The 23,968-nt window shown below is 43.9% G+C and overlaps 1 protein-coding gene across 2 annotated transcripts in view; it reads left to right on the top strand.

The window, feature by feature from the left end:
* The window catches only part of LOC122809337, a 2,116,265-nt gene that overhangs the window by 238,382 nt on the left and 1,853,915 nt on the right, over window positions 1-23,968 (top strand). For both annotated transcript variants that reach the window (XM_044080743.1, XM_044080744.1), the window contains exon 3: window positions 3,742-3,810. In XM_044080743.1, the coding sequence (XP_043936678.1) occupies window positions 3,742-3,810 (69 nt within the window). The remainder of the gene's footprint in view (window positions 1-3,741; window positions 3,811-23,968) is intronic.

Below are 23,968 nucleotides of genomic sequence, written 5' to 3'. Positions count from 1 at the left end.
CAAGTGAGTATTAGTACCCAGGCCGACAGTGAGGCACTGCTGTCAGAGCATACCAGTCTTCCTGTGGAAGGGGAGATGGCAAGGGTTGCAAAGAGTTCAGACAGGCTCAGCTCTCAGACCCTACATTACAAGGCCTGAGAGGTGGGCATTGAAGCATCTGATTGTCAAGGAAAAGGGGAATCTGTATATTGAGACAAAGGTTAGTGTGTATAGAGTGGACCTCTGAGGGAGGGCTGGAGGGTGAGAGAATACAGCAAGTTGGTAGTGCTCAGAGCCTACCGTCTGGCACTTGTAGCTATAGCCCATTATATTCCTTTTGCAGGCCATATGGGCATAAAGCTTACAAAGAGACTTATTATGCAGAACTTTTATTGGCCTGGGGTTTCCAGGGATGTAACAGAGTACTGCAGGAGTTGTGAGCAGTGCCAAAAGTTTAGGTAAGGCAGAAGACAAGGTGAAAGCTCCTTTGATGCCTTTGCCTGTGATTGAGTAGCCATTTCAGAGGGTAGCTGTGGATATTGTGGGGTCTCTGAGTACCCCAAGTTCCACAGGGAAAAAGTATATTGTAGTGGTAGTAGATTATGCTACCGGAAAACCTGAAGCAATGGGCCCTGTCCTCCATTGAGGCAGATAAGGTGGCAAATGCTTAGGGATTTTCAGCAGGGAACGTTTCCCAAAAGAAAAACTGACTGACAGAGGCGCCAATTTCTTGTCCGATCTGCTGGCTTGTCTGTGGGTGTGTTGTGGGGTGAAGCACCTAAAGAGTGCCCTTACCCACCCCCCACACTAATGGTCTGGTTGAGAGATTAAACTCTACACTAAAGACCATGCTACGGGCATTTGCAGACAACTTTAAGAGGGAGTGGGACAAATACTTGCACCATCTTTTGTTTGCTTACAGAGGGGAGCCTTAGGAATCCACAGGTTTTTCGCTGTTTCACTTACTTGTATGGGCACAGGGGGATGGAAGCTCTAGATGTGATTTGTGATGAGTGGGAGGATGTTTGTGAATCCCACAAAGGAGTCTGTTGTGGCATATGTTCTAAACCTCAGGACAAGGCTGAAGAAAGTCATGGGCTTGGCCCGGGAGAACCTGGCAGAAGCCCAACACAGCAGAAAAAGGTCTGGTATGACAGGAATGCTCAAGCTAGAGAGTATGCTGTAGGACAGCAGCGTATGGTTCTCATTCCTGTCGGACACGACAAGCTGCAGGCAGCTTGGGAGGGACCCTTCAAAGTGGTAAGGAAGGTCACTGATGTTAACTACATGGTAGGACTGCTAGGCAAGAGGCAGGGGCGGAAGCTGTACCATGTTAACCTTATGAAACCATACTATGATAGATAGGTCCTTGTGCTAAGGAGAGGAGTCTGAGAGAGATCTATAGAAAAATCCCAAGTTACTATGGTGGAGCCTAGGGTTGCAGGCATATGATAAGACAGTGCAACACTGTACTGTGGTCAGCATTGCCAAGGCAGCTGGAATCTCAAGATGGGATGGGGTAAGGTATTCCCAGGTAAGCTTATCTCTCTCGAGCAATGTTTCTCAAGGGTCACTTGAAAAACGAGCTCGAGTCTTCTTGGGGGGAGAGGAGTGTGACAAAGGAGGTACTGCCAACCCAGCTGTCTGAAATTTTGTCAATAATTGCATGTCATTTGTGAATATCAACATGATTTGTATAGAAGTGTAACAAAGGGAGATACTGCCAGCACAGCTGTCTGTAATCTTGTAAATGCTTGTGTTGTTTGTGAATGTCAGGATGTTTCATGCAAGATGCTTGTGCTAGAAAATGTATTAGAACTGCATATCATGTGTATGTCGAGCTAGGTTTGTACAGACGTGTGTTGAAACAATATTTTATAAAATACTGAGCTTAAAAATGGATCCACAGTGTGCCTTGCTGGATGAGAACAGAAATGTACGTACACTATTGTAACTGTTTAAATGTATACATTTTAACTGTTGAAACTGGAATACAGAAGATTAACTTGCAAAACGTCGGAACAGTTGTTGAAATTAAATTACTTTATGGATGGGCCATATAAAAAGATGTTCTCTTTCAATTTCAGTTTAGCAGGAGACATAACGTCTGCACTAGAGAAGTTTTCTGTATCATCTTGGAAGTTTGTTATTGTGTTATGACTTCCAGGATCTGTTAAAATCTGACGAAAAGCCCTTTGTGTATGTATTTTCACAGTTGGATGCTAAATACTGCTAGCCTTCAGCAGTGGGGGGTTTACCTGGGATAGAATCAGATGACAAAATTGTCATTCTGCAAGCTATCCCAGCAGTAATATTTGAGATATTACTTTAAGAAGTCTCAGAGACTGGGCATTCTCTACTCTCTTTGACCTGACATAAGCTAGAGGATCTATTCACCACATCTACCTTGCTGCTCTAATTTAGTAAGTGTACTAGGTTGTAGTAATTCTCTTCGATGTAGGCAGGAATTAGCAAAGCTTAATTTAGATGTTTTTCTTCATTTCAGACTGTCCTGCAATGTTGTGTTAAGTATTTCCTGTGAATTTTGAACTCTGATGTCACTGTATATATATTTAGTATTTTCTTATTTTATTTATTATAAAATATATTTAAACCATTCATTGTGGCTGATCTGTCTGGAAATGTTTAAGTTCCAAGAGTACTTTCATATTTGGTGATACTGTTGGACACTCCTAATAGCCTTGCTCTTGGTCAGACTACCATTTGTGTTGGTAGTAACATTACACAGTAAGATTGGACACCTATGTTAAGGGCCTTAAAGTAGCTGATAAAGAGGTGACTGATGACAGTAATAACTCCCTTATCGTCTGGGCAGAAGGGGGCATAGCTTTTAAACCTGTGCTAGCCTTTTCTAGTGTGTGTGTGTGTGTGTGTGTGTGTGTGTGTGTGTGTGTGTGTGTGTGTGTGTGTGTGTGTGTGTGTGTGTGTGTGTGTGTGTGTGTGTAAATCAAACCTCAGTGTGTGTGTGTCAGCTACTTGGGCAGGACCACAAAGCACTGGTTGGACAGACAGTGTGTTGGAGGTTTTGGCTTGGCCACTCAGCTGAGATCTCAACTGTATAGCTGTGCCAGTGGGGGATTTTTATTGAGGACCTGGAGAAAGACTGAGAAACCAACCCCAGACTGACTGTGGTCTCTTTGTGCTCGTAAGGGAAATTCCACTTGATACAGAAAGCTGCATCTGGAAATACTGTGTGTACACATGTCATCCTCCCAATGTACGTCTCCCACTGGTGCTAGTGGTGAGGATTGAGGCTCCTTGATTACTGGGCCAGTGGTGGGGCATCATATCTTTGCATAAGAAAACTGATAGCTTCAGTGTCTTGTTTTACATATTGAGTAGTAAACACGCAGCACAAATTTTAGAGAATGACTGCTAAAAATAGAGGTAGAATTCAAGAGTGCGTGGTGTAAAACCTATTGAATCTGTTGAATAAAAAAAGAAGCCTTAATTTCTTTAGCAGTTTATTTTGTGTACAAAACATACTGGTAAACTGAGTAGATCTAAACGACGATAGCAGTAGTGTTTGTGGCACTTGCTGTTGAGACATTATCTGAAACATGATAGAAAGTAATGCACTTTTTATTGCCATTTTCAGGAGGTAATCATGGGGTCTAGTCTAGCCTAGCTTGCCATGACTGTCTTAAATCCAGATTATTTAGAAGTTGTCATAGGAATGTGAAATGGTGTTTAGAACAGTTTAAGTTGTAGTGTTGTTGATTCTGTTTCTTCTTAACCCAGATATGCAATATATGGTGCACCTCTGAAGAAAACCTTGAAAGCCACTTTGCAGGAGCCAAGCACAGGAAGGTAAGAGCAATTGTAATTTTTTTCCCGTATCTTTTTCTTGACCCTTTTCTTGCTGATCACTAGTTTGCAGTCACTGCCAAGTTCCCTCCATCACTGGGTGCAAGCAGTCAGTGCTGTGGCAGTCATATTGGTAGATATTAGGTGCATTTCTACTTTGGCTCTAACATCACCCCTGTTTTATTGCTTTTGGTAGTACCTACATCACTTTCTTACCCTCATATGTAAGCACACATGGACTCCTGGACTCGCTCTAGGAACTTCTGTCCACAGTTTGGGATCAGCAAACCCTTGTTCCCTGGCCTTAAAGCCATCAGTTGCTTGCATGCCTTAACTTGCAGAAGTCGCTCATCTGACCAGGACCACAAGTGCACCTTTCAGAACAGACCAGCTGAAATAAATTGCCCACTTCCACACTCCCCTCACCAGATAGGGCTCAAGCTGCTATTTGGTCTTGACTAAGAGCATTTTATTACACTGCCACAGAGTTAGGCTAAATCAGTTTAAATTTCATTTGGTATGTTTATCACAGTTTTAGTAGATTAACCTTTCCTTCCATGGCCATTTGCAGAGGTTCTTGATTTCAAGATGTATGCTTTTCTTGTTTTGAATATTATGGAAAACAAACAAGACATTTGAAAAAAAAGATGTATGCCTTTCCCTTTATTGTTTATCCATTAGCATAATTACAATTTTAAAATGAGCAAAAAATTTATTTTGATTTTATTTTTGTACTTGTGTACCATGGGATAGAAGCCTGGTTTTATGTATTTGGATTAGCATAGTAGTTAAGTGAATGTAAACATTAAGGATAAAAAGTTTACAATAGTAACATGCAGATATTTTGTATGCCTTTGAGTTTCTTAAGAATTGGTGTATAAACAAAAATACAAAATAAAAAAAGCCTGCAAACAGGAGGAAATTTGAACTGGATACGTTCAGCTTTCAATTAAGAATGCAGACTGTAGATAGTGTCACTGCATGTGTAAACAGTTTGTAAAAGAGATGTTTGCTCTATATATATATATATAAAAAAAAAAAAAAACTTATCTTTACTGTTGAGACTTTCTGGATCTAGTGCATAAAAGAACCATCTCCATATGGTAGGATCAGTCGGCATGCTTTTCTTTCAGCTCGCCTTAGGTCCAGCTCTTTGATCTTGGCAGTACTCTGGTTAGTGACACTATTCTACCTAGTAGATGTTAGACTGTCCAGTCCATCCACCTCACTGGATGAGATTGGTCTACCATTATGCACCACTACAGCAAACAACTCTTCTCAAGCAGCACAGACTCCTACCCTGATAATATAGTGCATTCACCCACTAGGCCAATCAGCTCTTGTATGTAGTGCCACCCCCTTTCTTTTGAGATTTCCTTTGCTGCCCGGGTGTCAGCAGTGGTCTCTAGCAGCTCACAGATAAATGAAACTGTTTTCCCTTTTGTCATTAAAATGTGTAGATAATAATGTAGTTCATGTTACTTGCCTAAAATTTTAGCATGCTACTTATTGTTTCACACAACTTTATTTTTCGGTGTTTCCTTCCTACTCTGTAACCTAAGCATTAGGCTATGTACAGGTTTTTTTCTGAGGTTAAATTAAGAATTTTGCAGCTATTCTTTTTTGTTCATAGTTTGAGTATTCTCTTAATTATACAAGTTATTGTATGGTTGTTGCTTACCTTAATCCAACTTTTAGAACAAATTAATTTCTGTTGGGATGAGTCAAAGAAAATAAGCAGAAAAAGAAGATGGAGACTCACTATTGGAAAATATGCTTTTCCTTAAGCTTTCCAACACCAAGCCACAAACATCCATCCATACTTCAACTCATAAGACAGGGATCTGCAACCTTCTCTGTCAAAAGAGCCAATTTTGGCCCCTCTCCCACCAAATAAAATTCATTGGGAGCCAAAAAACCTATTTGATCCCAAAAATGAAGATAGCACAGCATAGAAATTTTTATATGTAGTAGTTATACGAAATATGAAAGACCTATGTTTGTAAGAGCAATATTTAAACTCCATCCCTATTTTTGTTCCTTTATTGGGATAGCTCGATTGCTGTGTGCGCGTGCTTGTGTGTGCGCGTGCTTGTGTGTGCGCGTGCTTGTGTGTGTGTAACTAGCGCGTGCTAGTGTGTATGTGTGCACGCTAGTGTGTCATATCTCTCAACCTCTTATAATAAGTCATCTGGACAAAGCCATAAATAATGGGGCACAAAGGCCCAAATATAGGGACACTTTTTAAATATTGCTCTTACAAACTTAGAAAGCTGATAGAACAGATTTTGCATTAGCATTCATTTTCTGAAGGGTATGAAGTCAGAAACTCAAATGTCTATTTTACTTCAGCCATCAACGATTTGCCAGGAAACCACAATTTTATGAGGAACAGACCAAACATATGGGGCAAAAGTAAGGACATTTTGCAAACATCTGCACAGTTGAGAGGTAACTGTTTGTGTGTGTGTGTGTGTGTGTGTGTGTGATGCATATTAATAGAATCCATGTTATTCTAGGAAGTTTGTAAGAGCAATATTACAAACCTTTTCAGCACCCCCTGTGGCTGAGGATTCTCAACATTCAGTTCCTAATAAACCTGATAGATTTTACATGGTGCTTGGTAAGTGTAAGTTTCTCTGCAAATGTCTTTCTGTTGACACGTCAGTAATGTAGGTCTTTTCTGTCAAACCCTCCAAACTCTTACCTTCTGCTAAACTACTTCTCTCAGATAGGGACAGTAGAGCTATGGAATGGGTAGGCAAGAAAGAATATACAACTGCCACTTTAACGTTCTAGGGTGCTAATTACCAGAACCATATGACCAGGTATGTTATTGCCCCTCTTTTGACCCACGTGACCAAGAATGGTTTAGCCCTTATTTCTCAGGCTTCCCAAGCTGTCTCCACTTTCCGTGACTGAAGAGAAGGTTTCTGTCCTTTCTTTATTGGCTTCTGCTTCTCAAATAGCTTGACACTATGTTAAATGTAGTTATGATGCAGCTGATGCATCTTTTAGGGTTGCTGCTTTTGGCTCTTTGTTGAGAAATTACTGCTGGCTTCATCTCCAGCCTTTATCTGACGATATTGAGGTTAAACTGCTGGATGCTCCTCATGATAATAAAGAACCTGTTTGGTTATGTGGCTGCTGACCTTTTTAAGTCTCTTCAGGATAAAGGTAAAGCCTTGCAGGAATTGAAACATGTTGGTCTCTCCTGTTCCTAAATTCCAGAGGAATTATCCATCTAAATCTGCGTTTGTTTGCAGACAGCCTCGCCCTCCTCCCAAAGGTAAGAAGGGTTCTTGGCAGCTTCCTTCTCCTAATTCTACTCAGACTCCTATTTCTGAAAAACTTCCTTCTCAAGACAACCCCGGTTCAGTCTGACTGTTTGCCCCCCCCCCCCCTTTTTTGAGTCTGGTTCTCTTATCTCTTATTTCCCTGTCCATTCCTAACTGGCTAAGGGTCACTCAAAACTAATAGGTCCTGTTCATCATCCTTCGGGGATACTTCATGGTATGGAACTCCTTTCTTTTCAGGGCATACCTTAACCTCCTCAGCACCAGCTTCCTTTCTTCCCAGAACTGCTTCAGGACCTTTTGATGGAAGGCACCATTCAAACTGTGCCCTCCTCACAGGAGGGAAGGAATTTTATTCCAGAATGTTTTTGGTGCCAAGGAAGGCACCTGGAGATTATTCTGGACCGTTCTCAGTTCAGCACCTTTCTGATGGTCCCTTCCTTTCATATGTTAGCCCTTCAGACCCTGTTTCTTCTTTTGCTTCCTCAGGCCTTCCTGGTATCCCTGGAATTCTAGCATGCTTACCTTCACATCCCTGTTCGTCCCCTTTTCAGGAAGTTTGTGTTTCTCTGTTTCTTCCTTGCAGTTTCAGTTCTCTGATTTGCCCTTTGGCATATCTACTGCCTCAGGGGTATTCACCTAGTGCCTCATTCCTCTGATCCCTTTTTGCAAGATGAGGGATTCACATCCTTTCCTTATCTGGGTGACTTGCTTATTCAGGCTTCTTCCCTTGAGATCTTGCTTCAGCACTTCCAATGTACTGTATGTCTCTTAAAAAGCCTTGGTTTTACAGTAAAGCTACATAAATCAATCCTTGTTCCTTCTCAGGATCATGTGTTGCTCACTTGCAGGCTTCAGGCCATTATTATGCTGGCTTCCCTGCCTCCTCCCAAGGCTCTGTCTCTACTCACCTTTTTTTCAATCCCTTCCTCCTCTGGTTTCTATCACAGCCAGGGAACTTCTCAGGGTGATAAGATTCATGACCTACATCCATTCCTATGCTTCCTCTAGTCAGACTTCATATGAGATAACTTCAGTGGTTCTTGATTAGTGGTGCCTGAAGGGAATTAGAAGTTTATCATCCACAGTGTCAGTGACAACATCTGCAAGTGTGGGTGGATGAGGGATCCCTTTTTTTTGCGTCAGAAGGTCTACCTTGAGGGCTAACTTGTGGTGATTGTCCTTGGCTAGATTGAGAAGTAGAGGAACTGTGCTGCCTTGGCCAGTAGGGAGTCAACATCAAGATTTTTGGTTTGTCTCGCCTGATTTTCAGTAGGACTTTCTGAAGTAGTGGGAAGGAAGGAAAGGCGTATAGAAATGTTTCCTTCCAAGAAATGCTGAAAGCATCTACTCTCCAGGCTAGAGGAAAGTAGGTCTTGGAGCAGAAGGTCTGCAGTTGTCTGTTCTAGGAGGAGGCAAACAAGTCTACTTCAAGTGTGCCCCACCGGTGGACCATGTCTGGGAAGACATTCTTGTCCAACATCCATTCGTGCTGTGGAGAGGATGTCCTGCTGAGAAGATCTGCTTGTTTGTTGTCCTGCGAGGGGATATCAGTAAAGTTAGTCTGCACAGGTGGTATGCTTTTGTTCCTCCCTGCTTATTGAGGTACCACATAACTCTGGTGTTTGAAATTATTTGGAGAACACCTGGTAATAGGAGAGCCATGAAAGTCTTCAGTGCTAGGACTGCTGTTATTTCCCTCACGTTGATGTGTTTGTTCCTTAAGGAAAAGTGCCACTTGCTTGGATCCTGTAGGATGCCATTGTGGCTCCCCATCCTGAGTCTGAAGCATCTGTATGCATAACCTGGTTTGAGAGAGGAGGCTGCAGTGGAAGGCCCGGGTTCAGTTGGACTTGCAGAATCCACCAGTTCACTTCTGCCTTTAGGCAGGGCAGGAGAGTGATTTCTTGCTCTAGAGGATGTTTGGGCTGAGACCAAACAATTTTTAGATATCACTGTAGCTTTCGCATGTGCATTCTGGCTAGTGGAAACATGGGGATGGTAGCTGCCATTAGACCCAGGGTCTTTGGGAATTTCCTTGCAGTTATTTGGGTGTGCAGTAGGGCTTTGAAATGAGAGGTCAGGGAGCTGACCTTGTCCTGGGGGAAGAAAGGCATTCATTATGTCCGTTTTAATGTTGCAACCCAGAACATTTGTCTCGTTCTGGTGTCAAGGATGATTTTGGGAGGTGGAAGGTGAACCCCAGATTTTGTAGTAGGCACATGGTGAACTCTAGATGAATTAACAGGGTTTCTTTGCAGTCTGCTAGGATCAGAATGTCATCTAATTAGGGATAAATCTGAATCCCCGGTGTTCTACAGTAGGCAGTGGCAGGTGCCAGACATTTTGTGAACACTCTGGGGGGATTGGACAAACCAAAGGGCAAAGCAGTAAATTGGAAATGAGAGAAGGGTCCAGAGAAACGTAAACATTTTCTGAGGGAGGGTAGAATGGGTATGTGCAAATAGGCTTCCTTCAGGTAGAGTGTGGCTGTGAAAGTTTTGGCCGGTATGAGAGTAAATTTGGAAGGGACAGCATTCTGAAGGTGGGCACTTTAAGAATAGGTTTAAGAAGGAAAGGTCTAGAATGGGTCTGCATGGTCCATATTTTTTGGGGACCAGGAATAGTCTTGAATTGAAGCCCCTTCCTTCCTGTCCTGGAGGGATAGTTCTATGGTCCCCAGGTTCAGAAGGTCTGTCAGAATGTGTGGGAAGAGGTGTCTTTGATTTTTTTTTGGGGGGGAAAGGGGACACCCCTGAAGGGTGGCCTTTCTTTCCAGGAGAGGAAGCATCCTTTTTGAATAACAGCCAGAACCAATTTTCCGTGGTGATTGTTTTCCAAAAGGGGAGGCACTGGGAGAGGCGGGCAGAAAGGAAAAGGAGGGCAAGGCAGTCACGCATTGTTGGGGCCTCGTGTCTTGAAAGGGCTGTTTAGAGGGAGGCTGAGAGACAGCTGGCCTGGTAGGTGTTTGTCCTCTGGTTCCTCTTTGTCTGGAAGAGGTAGGACCAGCAGAGGGTGGGTTTCTCATGACCAATGTGGCCTTGGCAGGGTAATTCCTGTAATATTTGGGAATTGAGGACACCAAGAGATGCTTGATGTCTTGCAATTCCTTGCTCTTTTCCTGCAGATTTTTTAACAGGTCCACTGATTGTTTGCTAAACAGGAAATTAGGGTCCAGGGGGGCATCTAAGATTTTAGACTTCAAGTCTTCTGGAAAATGTTACAGACTAAGTCAGGAGTATCTCCTGAGAACAGAGGCAGATGCTTCAGTGTGCAGAGGTCTCTGCAGCATCATAACTGCATCTAATTAAGTATCTGGCCACTTTGGCAGCAAGAGATAGTTTGGATGAGATGCCAGCTTTAGTGGGACAGTCAGGAGTAGCAGCCAGCAGAGTAGTGGCTTGAGAGACCAGGGTCCAAAGCATATTTGGTTATGTGTGTTTTGATAGTTGATGGCTGTAAAGGCCAATGTGGAAGAGGTGTAAACTTTCTTTCCAGATGTTCTTTGTGTTTCACTGTTGCAGTCATCACACTTGGGTTATCTGCCTGCAGGTAGCCCTCAGTCGGCCTGAATACCAGAGACTTAGTATTGCTGCTTCTGATGCTGTCGCTCCAGGACTGACGTCAGGTAGTCAGGGGTATAAAAACAGGCAGCCAACGCCATTACATCAGTCTTTCTATCCGAGGAGCCTGAAGCAGAAGCAGTTTGCAAGTGCCGTTCGGCCACTACCCGAGTGTTCGTTTACGAATTGAATCATCCTGAAGACTTCTAAAGCTAGGTACCCCATTGGGGATCCTTTTTTCTTGGTCTAACCGATACCAGAAAAAGTTAATAATTGTCTTGCCTGTGGAAAGCAAATACCACACCGAGATTTTCATTCTTACTGCATCACCTATTTAGGCCCAGTTCATGATGTACCTTGCTGTTGGTTTTGTGCCTTGTTCAAAGCCGGAACTATTCGTTGTCGGGCCCTTATTGTCACTAAATACTTTTGTTCTCCGTCTCCGTATTCTGAAATGGCTTCGGTAAGCCATCCGACTACCGATATTCTGAAAAACGTAAGGATAAAGACAGACAGACCGCACAGGTTCAAAGCTGCCAACGACTCTTCTGTTAAGCTAATACACACGGTTATTTTCCTTATTAAGGCTAGTATTAGAGAACAGTGTTTTTTTTTGTCAAAGTATTATTGCCAGAGACAAGGTATAGCTATGGGTACGCCTTGTGGGAGAAATGGGGACCCCAGAGGTGGATCTCTCTGCCTCCCCCTGCAGTCACTAGCTCAGCAAATTCTGCACCAGGGCACCTCTCAGCAGAGCCTGGAAAGTGGATACCCTATTCTTCCAGTGGGTAAATCTCTCAATCTATGCCTTTCCCCCTCTGCCCCTTCTCTCAAGAGTATTGCTCAAGATGAGACAGGACAGACCAAGGACAATCCTGATTGCCCTGGACTGGCCCGCCAGCACTGGTATCCACTCCTGTGAAGCTTGTCACCAGTGCCACCCTGGCACCTACACCAAAACCCAACCCTGCTCTTTCGGCAGGAGGGACAGATCTTATATCCGCAACTGAAACCCTAAATCTTGCAGCCTGGCTTATTCCTTGAATTCTCCCCCAGTAATCAGCCTAAGCAAGCAGGTTCCGAACGTCATTCTTAAAGCCAGAAGACCCAGTGCAAGGAAATCCTATGCTGATAAGTGAAAAAAGTACTGTTCCTGGATTCATTCTAAAGGAGAGGACACAACTCTGCCCTCCCTGCCTCTAATCCTGGATTGCTTAGCAGATCAACTCCAGAGGCCTATCCTTCTCCATTAAGATCCGTGCCTGCCATTTCCGCTCATTACAGCACTGAGCCACCTCTCTTCTCTCACCCTGTTATCAAACAGTTCCTGAGAGGGGCAAACAACTTAAGGTAAACAAGGAGAGCACCCACCCCTGCTTGGGACCTTAACCTTGTACTGGAAACGCTCATGCTACCCCCTTTGAGCCTGCAGCGTCAGCAGAGTTAAAATTCCTTTTTTGGAAAACACCCTTGCTTCTGGCCATCACTTCAGCTAGAAGAGTGTCTGAGCTACAAGCACTTCTGGCTGTGGAACCCTTCATTATCTTCCATGCTGACAGGGTTTCCCTCAGGACTAACCCTTCCTTTATGCCTAAAGTGGTGTCCAGTGTGGCTCTCAGCCAATCTATCCATTTGCTTACCTTCTTCCCTAATCCTCAAAATAAAGGGGAAAGGATCCTGCACTCCTTGGACGTGCACAGGCGGCTCAGATTCTACCTTGATAGGACTAAGTCCTTCAGAAAATCTGACCAGTTACTAGTCAGCTTTACAACAGGGGCAGAGGGCAAGGGCATTTCAAAGCAAACCATTACCAAATGGATAGCACATTGCATCCATTTCTTTTACAAGCACCATGGGAAACCAACCCTTCAGGTGGTCAGAACACATTCCACTAGGGCAATATCTACCTCTACAGCATTTCTCAGGGGAGTCCCCACCATGGACTTTCTGGAAGCTGCTACCTGGAGTTCTTTACACACCTTCACCAAGCATTACCATCTGCCTATCTTTTCCAAATCCAGGGCAGGTTTTGCAACAGCAGTCCTGCAAGGCCTTCTAGCCAGCCCTAACTCTTCTTGACTGCCTCCACCCTTCTTCAGCTTTGGGAATCTACCCAAGTGTGATGACTGCAACAGTGAAAACCCTAAGAACATAGTACAGTTGTGTACACTTACCATAAACGTAGATGTTCAAGTTTATTCACTGTTGCAGTCCTGGTGTCCGTCCCTCCAGCCCCCTGGTCTCTCTCTCTCTCTCTAAACTCTCTATGCCTTTTACCCCCCCCCCCTTCCAGGGGTATTGGTATTTACTTTTTATTGATGGTGTTTTCCCCCACCATAACTTAGCTCCCTATTGTGGGGCTCCTGACATTTGGGGCAAGAAAAACTGATGTAATGGCGTATGCTGCCTGTTATACCTCTATTGACCTGATGTCAGTCCTGGAGTGGCAGCATCCAACGCAGAAATAAGTCCACTGGTATTCGGGCTGACTGAGGGCTTACCTGCAGGCAGATAACCCAAATGTGATAACTGCAACAATGAATACACTCTTACATCTAGATTTATGGTAAGTGTACACAACTGTACTTTCTATCCATTGTTTTGTTGTCTTTGTCCGTAGATAAGAGAGGCAGATGGAATGCGTCTGGATTGTTTATCTGGTGAAATGGCAGTCGCAGCTGGATCTGCCAAGAGAGGCTTGACTAGGAATTTTTGGTCATTAGGCACCTTGTAGAAGCGGTCTGGCCTCTTAGGGGCAGGTGGCTGTGAATCTGGTTTCTTTGATGCAGAGGCAAAGGCATTTAAGTAGGCAGGGATGACAGGTGGAATGGTAGAAGGGGAGGGAGATTCCACTTGTAAAAGCTCAAAATACCTTTTTCGAGTCTCAGACATTTGTGAGGTGTCCCATTTAGAATATTCTTTTATTTTGGTGATTGTTTCACCAAAGGTGATGTCCTCTGGGGGGGGGGGGGTTCTCCCTCAATGGAATTATCATCTGGTGAATAATACTCTTAAGGAGAGGCTATTTGGTAAGTTTAAGAAATGGATTCCTCAGATGAGGAATACTAGGTCTCTTGCTCTTCTTCCCTATCTTGTGAGATAAGTGATGGAAGAGAAGAAGCAGAGGCAGGCCTAGGGCTAGGTAGAAGAAGAGTAGCTGGAGAAGAGGCTGAAGGCCTAACTGCCAGAAAGGCCTGCATTAATGATGAGGTGAAGGACTGCCAATCAGGCAGGCCTTCTCCGGGTGTAGCCAGATGTTTATTTTTTTGTTTCCCTTTGACTGGGGTAGACTTAGGAGTAGGCCTGGAGTCAGATGCCTGGCTAAGGGAAGCAGTGTCTGTTGGAGGGATCCGGCCAGAGGCCCGGCTGTGTCTGGTTCCCCCTCGGCGGTAGCCAGTGTCTGGGTTGGCTCTAGGGACGTGCCGGTAGTCAACTGCAAAATGGCTTCCTCCAAGGTCACTGTAGAAGTCGATTGGTCCGTTGGGTGTCCCTCAACTCCTAAATTGATAGCTGGTGGGGTGTTCGATAGCAGAGCAGCAGAGGAAGAAGGCCTAGGAAACTTGGCCTTTTTCGTGGAGGTTCAGTCGAGGACTCTGAGACAAGATCCATCCTAAGAGCTAATTTTTTAAATTGTTGGTTATCCAGGCAGAGATTTAGTGTGGCCAGACGGTTGCAAACGGTCTTAGGAATGAAAGATTGGTAGATACAGCAAGCGTTGTGATCGTGCTCCCAGCCTAAACAAAAAACGCAGCAGTCGTGCGTGTCTTTATGGGGTATCTGGCGCCTGCATTGGCATTTGCCCCTTTTGCTGCCATCGGCTAAGGATTGCTACAACAAACGAAGCTTTAGCTAGAAATTAAAGAAGAAAATCCCAACAGGGTTCTTGGCTTTTAGACATCTTGCGGTGAAGGAGTGAGGCACACGGTGTCGGTCTGCAGCTGAAAAGTTCTGAGGTCTGTGCATGCAAATGTCACATTTAAGGTCCCTGGTTTATGGCCCTATGTGTGATGTCCCACGCAGCTACAACAGCCAAGCTGAAGCTTTTGTATAGGAGCCGATGTGCTGCCTGAGGCGGAAAATCCCACACCAAGAATACTGCAACATGGAAGAGAAGGACATCTATGTTTGTTATAGTTTTTACACAACTATTCTTTTCTGGACATTGTCCATCAGTGGGGTACTCCTCAGGTAGAATGTTTTGCCTCCCCTTTGAGCAGACAACTTCCTCTTTTGTGTAGTAGTCCACAGTCTTCTGGCTTGGAAGGTGGATGTCCTGTCCGATTCTTGGAAGGGGATATTTCCCTTTGCCTTCCCTCCCCTTCTAATTCTGAGGGTCCTGCTCAAGATAGAGCAGGACTTCCCCAAAGTCTTGTGGGTGACTGTTTTGGCCCAGACAGCATTTCTTCCCCCTTCTCCTAGCCAGGGGCAATCGCCACAACTTGCCTCACAGGGTGGACCTACTTGCACAAGACAGTGGGTTTCTCATCCATCCTCACTTGTCCATACTTTAGCTAACATTGTGTGGGATGGGGTTTTGATCCCTTTTAGGCACCTTTTTTCTGAGGATGTACTTTGGGTTCTGCAGGAGGCCAGGAAGCCTATTACCAGAAAATCGTGTGTATCCAAATGGAAGAATTTTTCTGTTTTGTGCCTTACTCATAACAAGGATCCACTTTATATGTAGGTCCTCTGGTTCTGTCTTATTTTGTGCTAATTGCTCCATGCTGGGTTAGCATATTCTTCTGTTTAAAGTTAATTTGTCATATATTTCTGTTTGTCTACCATTAACTCCTCCTTTGGCCCCTAGGTTTGTGGTAAAGTAATTTCTTCAAGGCGTCATTCATATCAGGCATCACAGGAAGCCAATTCTACCTTCCTGGGACCTTAATGTATTTCTTAAAAAAATTAACTCTGGCTCCTTTTGAGCCTGCGGCTTCAACTTCCTTAGAGCATTGTACTTGGAAGACTGCTGTTCTTTTGGCCCTTACTTCAGCTAAGGACATATCTGAATTCCAGGGTCAGGGTCTTATGGTTGTTCCTCTTTTTGTAGGGATGGTGTTGCTGGTTACTAATCCTCCTTTTGTGCCCTAGGTGGTCAACAAATTGACACTATTAATTTGCTCTCCTTTTTCCTTCTCTACAGTTTTAGTGATAAAAAGATTTTTCACACCTTGGATTTGCATAGACTGCTCAGATGTTTGAATAAGGCTATGACCATTTGCAGTTCTGAGCAACTTTTTATTTCCTTTCACCCCAGACCTCTAGGTTTGGCTGTTTCTAAGCAAACCATATCCTCCTAGATCTCTAATGCCATTTCTTTTTCTAACCCCTTTCACGGAGAATGTCTTCTTTCGTCTGTAAAGGCTCATTCTACCATAGCTGTGGCTTCCTTTGGTGCTTGTTTCAAAGGATTGGATACCAATTCCAGCCTTGAGGGTGTTACTTGGACCTCTGTTTATACTTGCACTAAGCATTACAAATTTTATGTTTCCAGAACAAGAGGTGGCTTTACCAGAGCTACCCTGTATGGGTTTCTTGAGGGCTACTCTGTACCTTCCTCCTCCCAAGTTTCATCTTGAGCTTTGTACTCTCCCTTTTGTAAAGAATACTGCAGCAGTGATATGGAAGGACATAGTACAGTTGTGTAAAATCTTACTATAACAATAGTTGTCATCCTCTTCACTGTTGCAGTATTCGCTTCCTCCCTCTTCTGTTCTTCCTTTCCTTCTGTCTTCCTGGCCTGGAATTCCTTTCCTTTTTTTCCTTCTGGATGCACACGCTCCTCCTAAATTCCTTGGAGTGTTCCTTCTGGGGCTGTTCATTTCTGAGGTACTTACTTCTATACATCACCTTTATGCCCTACTCCTTGAGCTGGGAGCTTATGCATGATGTAAGATGCCTATAAAAATCCTAAGGCTTTAGTATACTGTCCAGGACATTGGGCTACGCTTGATAGGGAATCCATTTTGTAAAGAGTGCTGCAGCAGTGAAGAGAAGGACATCATCTGTTATTGTAAGATTGTATTCAACTGTACTTTCTCAGTTGCCTCTTTTTTTCCCATCACACCTCCAGCATTTGCTGTCCAGTTGAGAAAAAGCTCTCTGAAGTATGTTTGGGGTATAAAAATACCTATTCAAACGCTTCTAAGCAAAGATGCGAAACCTTCTTGACTTTGTTGCATACTTTGGAGCCATACATATACTTCCCATTGTTTTCTTGTAAACTACTTTTTCGTTTTCTGTTCTCAATCTTTTCTAACCTTCTGTGATTGATTCATATAGTTATCATGCAGTGTTTTACATGTCATACTAATGATCACTTTTTAACAGCAGGTTCTTTTCTAGATGCAACTAAACCTCAACACCATAGCAGGCCTTTCACTTAAGATTCCCCTTTCCCTTTTACTTTGCCAAACTCTATCAGTCTGTGGTAGGGAAGGTAGTCTCTAGCCTCCAGTCCAAACTTTTTGTCTCATCCTGTTCTGTTATCTCTCCCTGCCGATACCTTGGGTCCTTAGCCAGTTTTCTCCAGTAAATTCCAGCACCCTGTTGCATAATTCTTTGTATTTTTACATGCAATCATCCCTGTTGGCAAAATCTTCATTCTGTGTACTCATGTTGGGTTAGTTCTTGTAGTCATAAAGTAGGAGAAAGTGTTCTAGTACATTCTGTATGGTTGTTCTCCTTAAGGATCTATATCCAAAGTACCACTATTTTTATTTCTTGAAATTCCTCTGTGCTTCATCAACCCTTTTTGTTTTGAACTATAACCTCCTGCTTTTATTTATACGAGCCTTAACTGTGCAGCTGTAAAATATATCTTCAAATCAGGTAATCCCAAACCATTTTGCTAATTGGAAGGTTATCCATATTAACTCTTTCCCTATTTCTCTCACAGATAAAATCCTTCAGCTGTTCTTCGTGTTTCACTGTTGCAGTCATTACATTTGGGTAATCTGCTGGCAGGTTACCCTCAGTTGGCCTGATTAACAAAGTCTTGGGTCCTGTGTCGGTTGCTTTCCCTTCTTCCATGAAGTCAGGTCGTCAGGGGTATAAAACATGCAGCCGACGCGATTACATCAGTCTTTCTTGCCACACGGTGCCCGAAGCAGAAGCAGTTCGCAGGTGCCGGTCGGCCGACTCCTGAAATTTTCGTTTTAGAGTTTCAGAACCGAAGTCTTCAACTAAAAGCTAAGTACCCCGTTGGGGAAACTTTTTCTTGCTCCTTACCGATGTCAGTAAAAGTTTAATAATTGTATTACTTGTGGGAAAGCAAATACCTCATAAGGATTTCCATTTGTACTGCATTCCTTGCCTAGGCCCTGACCACAATGTACCTTGCTGTCGGTTTTGTGCTTTATTTAATCAGTGCACTATCCGTCGTCTGTACATTTTTGCTTCTAAATATTTCGGTTTTTGGTTTTAAGTATCCAGAAATGACGTCGGTTAGCCATCCGACTACCGGAATAGTGAAAAAAAAGTAAAGAAAAAAGGCCGTTTAGGTCCAAAACTGCCACTGACGTTTCTAAGCCAGTCGCCGGTACTCAGTGAGGCGCTTTCGGAGCCATTGATACCCGCTACTTCTGATTCGCAAGGTATGCCGCAAAATGCTTCACCTATAGAACCCGTGGATGTCTCTACCTTGGATAGGTCCGGAGCCGCTGTGCAGGCACTGGCTTCTGAGGGTGTATTCAGGCCTACAGACTTGCATATTAAACTGACTCCACCTTCAATATTAAGGCCTAAATCTTGATCTATGTCTAAAAAACTGATGCCCAGGCCACATGTTCAGGCTCTTGTGCCTAAAAAACAAATGATCAAAATGGCTGAAGATTTAATTACTCTAATCAGGGGTAGTCAACCCCCCCCCCCTTCTAAGAGGCCTAGGCCTGAACTTGACTATGAATCTTCTGAACAGGACTCTGTCTTTTCTGACTCTTCTAATGACCTAGATTTGTCCTTACCTACTTATGAGGACTCTGATACAGAAGATTCCATTCCCTCTGCTTCTACCCCTGCGGATTTTTCTTTTGAGGAAACTTTACATACCTAAGGGAGCATTTCCACTGGGAAAGACAGGATTTTTCTGCATCCAAAAAGAGGCTTAGGGGTTTCCTTCTTCCTCAGCATAGGCCTTTGGCTGTACCTCCTGTACTAGATATTGTTATTGGTGTTTTTGGAATCCTGTATGGCCCCTGATTCCTTGCCTCCGGCCCCTAGTAAACCAGACAGATACTACAGGGTTCCTGACTCCCACAAATTCATTTTCAAAAATCTTGTTGCGGACCCTGAAACCATTTCTCAGGGACCCAAGGGTATTAAGGCTTCTACTGCTAAAAATCCTTCCCCTTCTGATAGAGACTCCAGGGCGCTGGATAGATTGGGTAAAAAGGTTTATACTTCTGCAACCTTGGCAATCAGGGCTTTAAACTGTCAATTCCATATGCTAAAATATCAACAGCATGTCATGGGACTGCTTAAACGGAAAATTATGTTGATTCTGACTGTGTGGAAAATAAAGATTTACAGGATTTATTGCATTCAGCTGAACAAGTTGGAAAACATACTTTGCAATGTGGTTTTGATTCTTTAGAGGCCTCTTGCAGGGCTTTTGTTACTGGGTCTGTGCTTAGAAGGCATGCTTAGCTTAAGGAGCAATCTCTGCCTGATCGTGTTAAAGCAAAACTGTTGGATGCTCCTTTGCAGCAAGACCGTCTGTTTGGCAATAAGGCTGAAGAAGTTCTAAAAAAGATGGAAGATGAAGCAAAATCTATGCAAACTGTGAAAGATTTCTTACAAATACAACCTCCAAGATTTAGTAGGCACTTTTCCAGCTCCTTGCAGAGCCTCTCAAGCCAAACCCAGACACTCCAAAAGCACCAGGTTTCAGTCCCAGGGGACTTTCATAACTAAGCAATGGGGTGCTTCCACTTCCAAATCTGGGAATAACAAAACACCACCCTATGGTAAACAGTCTCAATGACTTTCCTTTAAAATTACCAAGCACTTGCCTCTTAGCCGCTCCTTTGGGGGAAAACTGGCTGTTCATGCAAAAAAACTGGCAACTTTATAACCCAGGACAAATGAGTTTTCAATGTAGTGCCCCAGAGATGCAGATTTCATTAATACATGCTGCCAACGCCAAGCGGGTGGCCAGAATTGCCCCCAAATCAGTGGGCAGAGGCTCAGAAACAAGTACTTACCCTAAACATGGGGGCTATTCAGCTAGTACCAGAAGAGGAAAAGGGACAAGGTTTCTATTCCAGACATTTCTTGGTACCCAGAAAAGACAAGTCATAGCGTCCAGTTCTGGACCTGTCTACTCTAAACACCTTTCTGGACATTCCGAAATTCAAGATGCTGACTCTTCACCAGTTACTTCCTATGCTAGGCAAGGATGCTTGGTTGGCAACTCTAGATTTAAGAGGCTTACCTGCATATCCCAATGGTGGTGGTGCTGCGGTAGCGTTGTCGCCTCACAGTAAGACGCTGTCCGGTTCGATTCTCAGCTAGAGCGTCTTCTGTCAGGAGACATGCGTGAATGGGCGTACCTTCGTTGAAGGTTGTGCATCAGGGCTGGCAACTCGGCATGTAAAAATCTACTGCCAATAATTAGCGGACCGGAGTTCCGCTGTGGTGACCCCTAACTGGGAAAAACCGAAAGACGCAACCACCTGCATATCCCAATCAGGGAATCTTGCAGAAGATGCCTACGCTTCAAAGCAGGCTACTTGCATTAATGAAGAAATTGCTTGAAACCACCACGAATTGAGTCAAACAGCATTTAATGACAAAAAGTAAAACAGGAACTCATCAGGTTACATTCTTTCTTTATATTAGTGATTCAATTAAATTAAGCTCATCTGCATTATTGGTTTGCTGAAATCAGCATCTAAATACCCAATCCAAATATATTAAGTATAATATTGAAGCAAGCAACATAATGATGTTACTCATAAATTCAGCAGCATGATAAAATCAAAGTTTGTGCAAAAAATTCATATCAAAAGGCATGATTGCTAGATACAATCCTGCCTAGCAGGAAATAATGCCATTTTTGGAAGAAATAGGCTGTTAGTAAATTAGCACACACAATCTAAAATATAGTTAAGTCAGCCATTACTAAATTATCAGTGCTTAAAAACATAAAAATAATATAGGCTTAGATATCCATGTGCATTTATAGTTGCCTTAGTCAACTGCTAACTAAACATCATTGCAAAAGTGAACCAAGTATTCCTATTTACATATAAAGATTATACTCCTATAACTGAGTGTCATGTCTGCAGATATCACTAGGTAAGCTATATTAATTATATATATAGTATTAGGTAAAAATAATAATAAAACAAGCGACATAGCCTTCATATATATAATGAATAATTTTTCCAGATATAGCCCTCATTACAAATCAGTAATTTTATCATTTGGATCAACCTTTTGTTTCACCTTAAGTTTATATATTATATGGGTAATATAGAGCTATAGAATATAAAAGCTCAGATCATAGTATAAAATCGCCATAACAAATAACGAATAAAGACACAAACATGATTAGCTAAAACTATATTAATTAAATAGCCTAGGCAGTTAATTATATATATTAATAAGTTATGGCATATGTAATATGCGGCTGTATAATCGTATAAAGGACAACTACATAGGAAATATAGTAAAAACCATGCTGAGAGTCATTAGCAAAATTCATTAGCAGAAATTCATTTAATCAAAAACATATAAGTTTGAAGAAACAACGAACTAGTATATTAATGTAAACAATATTATAAGTTTCACATAGGATTATAGTACAAAAATTGAAAACTAAAAAATAATATTAATTTTTGCAAAGAATATATCAAATACAATTAACCATTCATAGTTTATCAGAAAGCTGACTAACCCAATAATATTAAAAAAATGTCTTTTTTTTAATCAAACAAAACAAGAGATGATTGTAGGGTATGCTCTGCTCTAGCTGCATGCATTTCACTACGGCACAATCAAAACCAAACATTCAGATTACAGGCTACTTGCATTATCAGTTCTCTACACTGCCCTTTGGCTTGTCTACTGCGCCCAGGGTATTCACAAAGTGCCTGGCCCCAGTAATTGCATTTTGCAGGCAAAGAAATATCCAAATATATCCATACCTGGACGATTGTCTAATTCAGGCAGAAAACCCGGCCATTCTTCTAAAACACCTGGCGTTTGTAAAAAGGGTTCTAACTTCTCTAGGGTACACCATAAACGAAAATAAATCACAACTGGTACCCTCTCAAAAAAATTACATTCCTGGGTGCAAGCTTGAATACAAATTCATTTGGTGACTTACTTCAAACAGGTGGCCACAAAAACACTGCTATGTGCAAGACAAATACTGCAAGCCTTGGGGGGGTTCATGGCCTCCTGCATTCTTCTAATTCCACATGCAAGACTGCATATGAGGAAACTTCAGTGGTACTTAAAAAGCTTATGGAGTCAACATTCTCACAGCCTGGAAACAATGAATCTGAAGTAGGAACTTCATTTGTCAGCAACCTGTGGGATACGGATCTGATCTCGGATCCGAGCCGGCAACTTCTAACATAACATAGATCCAAGCTCCTAGCTCCTCCCCCTTACCCATAATCCCCTGCCTGCCCTAACTGACCTCGGATCTAGTTTGCCGCTCTTCAAGCAACAGCTAGGTTCAGAGCTCTTGGCGTTTTGTGAGAAAAAAAGTTTTTATATTTTTTCTTCTGAGTGACTGTGTGTGTGATAGGTTTACCCTTTCTCCTTTTACATATATAACTTGTTTTATTTTAAGTATAATTCTCCCTCCCCCGCTGGTCGTAGCGTGTGTGTGTGACTGGATTAGGGGCCTAGTGAGTGTGCTTACTTCAGTATGTCGGAGGCCCCTAAGGCAATTTTTTCGAAATGCACCGAGTGTGGTCACAAACTTTCACCGGCTGATGGCTACATTCGGTGCGTTAGGTGCCTTGGGGTTGAACACCTCTCTTTGGGTTGCGCGATTTGTGCGGCGTTCAACCCCAGGGCACTCAAGGATCGAAGGTTGAAGCTAGTTCTGGCGGGTCTTCTACCCCCAGACTCTGCTTCGGCCTCCGGTGCCTGCTACCCCCGGTAGCGGTCACCCCTGCCTCCCTTCCTCCGACCGGGACTCAACCTCCCGCTTCGGTTCCAGAGGATAGGGAGGCCAGGAAAGAGAAGCGGCGGGAGAAGCACCTTAAGCGGCGGGCCGAGGACTCTTCATCGGTCCCGCCCGACAAGAGGGCTTCCACGTCCAAGTCTTCTCGATCTCCTCCTCGGACCCGATCCCCTTGTTTCTCCCCAGGTCCCGAGGAGGAGGTGGTCCGGTCCCTGTCGAGGTCATCGAGGCGACACTCCAGGTCTGCCTCGGTGGCCTCGTCGAGGTCCACTTTTAGCATGTCTGATGCGGATATGGACCGGATGATGAGGAGATTCATCCAGGCCCAGATGCAGATGGGAGTGCTCCTGCCTCCCCCCCCCCCTCTGGGGGGGAGCTCGACCCCTTTTTTCACTCCTATAGCTCCTTCTCCGACCCGCATTCCGGGCTCTGAGCGCTCTGAGCCGAGTCACGTTGGATCCGGGGGTAGGTCGGAGCCGACCGTGCTGGGCACGTCGGCTCAGACTATTCCCTCGAGTCTGTCGGATCCGACCTCTCGGAGCCATGGGCCGAGCTTCGGATCCGAGGGATTCGGTGTGCTTTCGGCTCCGTCCCGGTCTGAGCACACTGGTCCTTCGGATCAGACGTTCTCGGCGCCAGGTCCGATCCCCGCTTCGGATCAGAGTGGGAGTCGGATCTCGGATCCTTCTGAGAGCGGCTCCCCCTCGGCTTTTGCTGCGGTGGAGAGGGCACTGTCGAGTGCTTCCAGGCCTCTGGTCCTGGCTTCGGCTCCCTCCTGCACTCCTTCTCATCTGATCCTGGCTCCCCTCATCCGGACCTCTGGGCAGCCTGCCTCAGCGCCTTTAGGAGTTCCAGTGGAACAGGTTACAGCCAGTGAGGACTCCTCGGACAGCCCCGAGGAGATTCCCCACAAGGCAAAGTGCAAAGGAGGCACATAGACTCCCTGAGAGTCTCACAGAAGATACCGACTTGGATGAAGGGAAGGCTCCCGAGATCACCCCTGAGGATGTCTCCTTTGGAGACATCATGGAAATGCTCAAAATCAGAGGTGGGTGGTCTGCCCCCAAGGCTTCCTCTGACGAGTCCGTATTCCTTGAGGCGTTCGAGGCAGGACCATCTACCTCTTGGGTGTCCCCTCCACCCGACCCCCTGGTGGA

The sequence above is a fragment of the Protopterus annectens genome, chromosome 8.part0 (genome assembly GCF_019279795.1).
Source record: "Protopterus annectens isolate FY-2018-M chromosome 8.part0, PAN1.0, whole genome shotgun sequence".
Lineage (NCBI taxonomy): Eukaryota > Metazoa > Chordata > Ceratodontiformes > Protopteridae > Protopterus > Protopterus annectens.
This window is presented reverse-complemented; position numbering and strand designations above follow the sequence as displayed.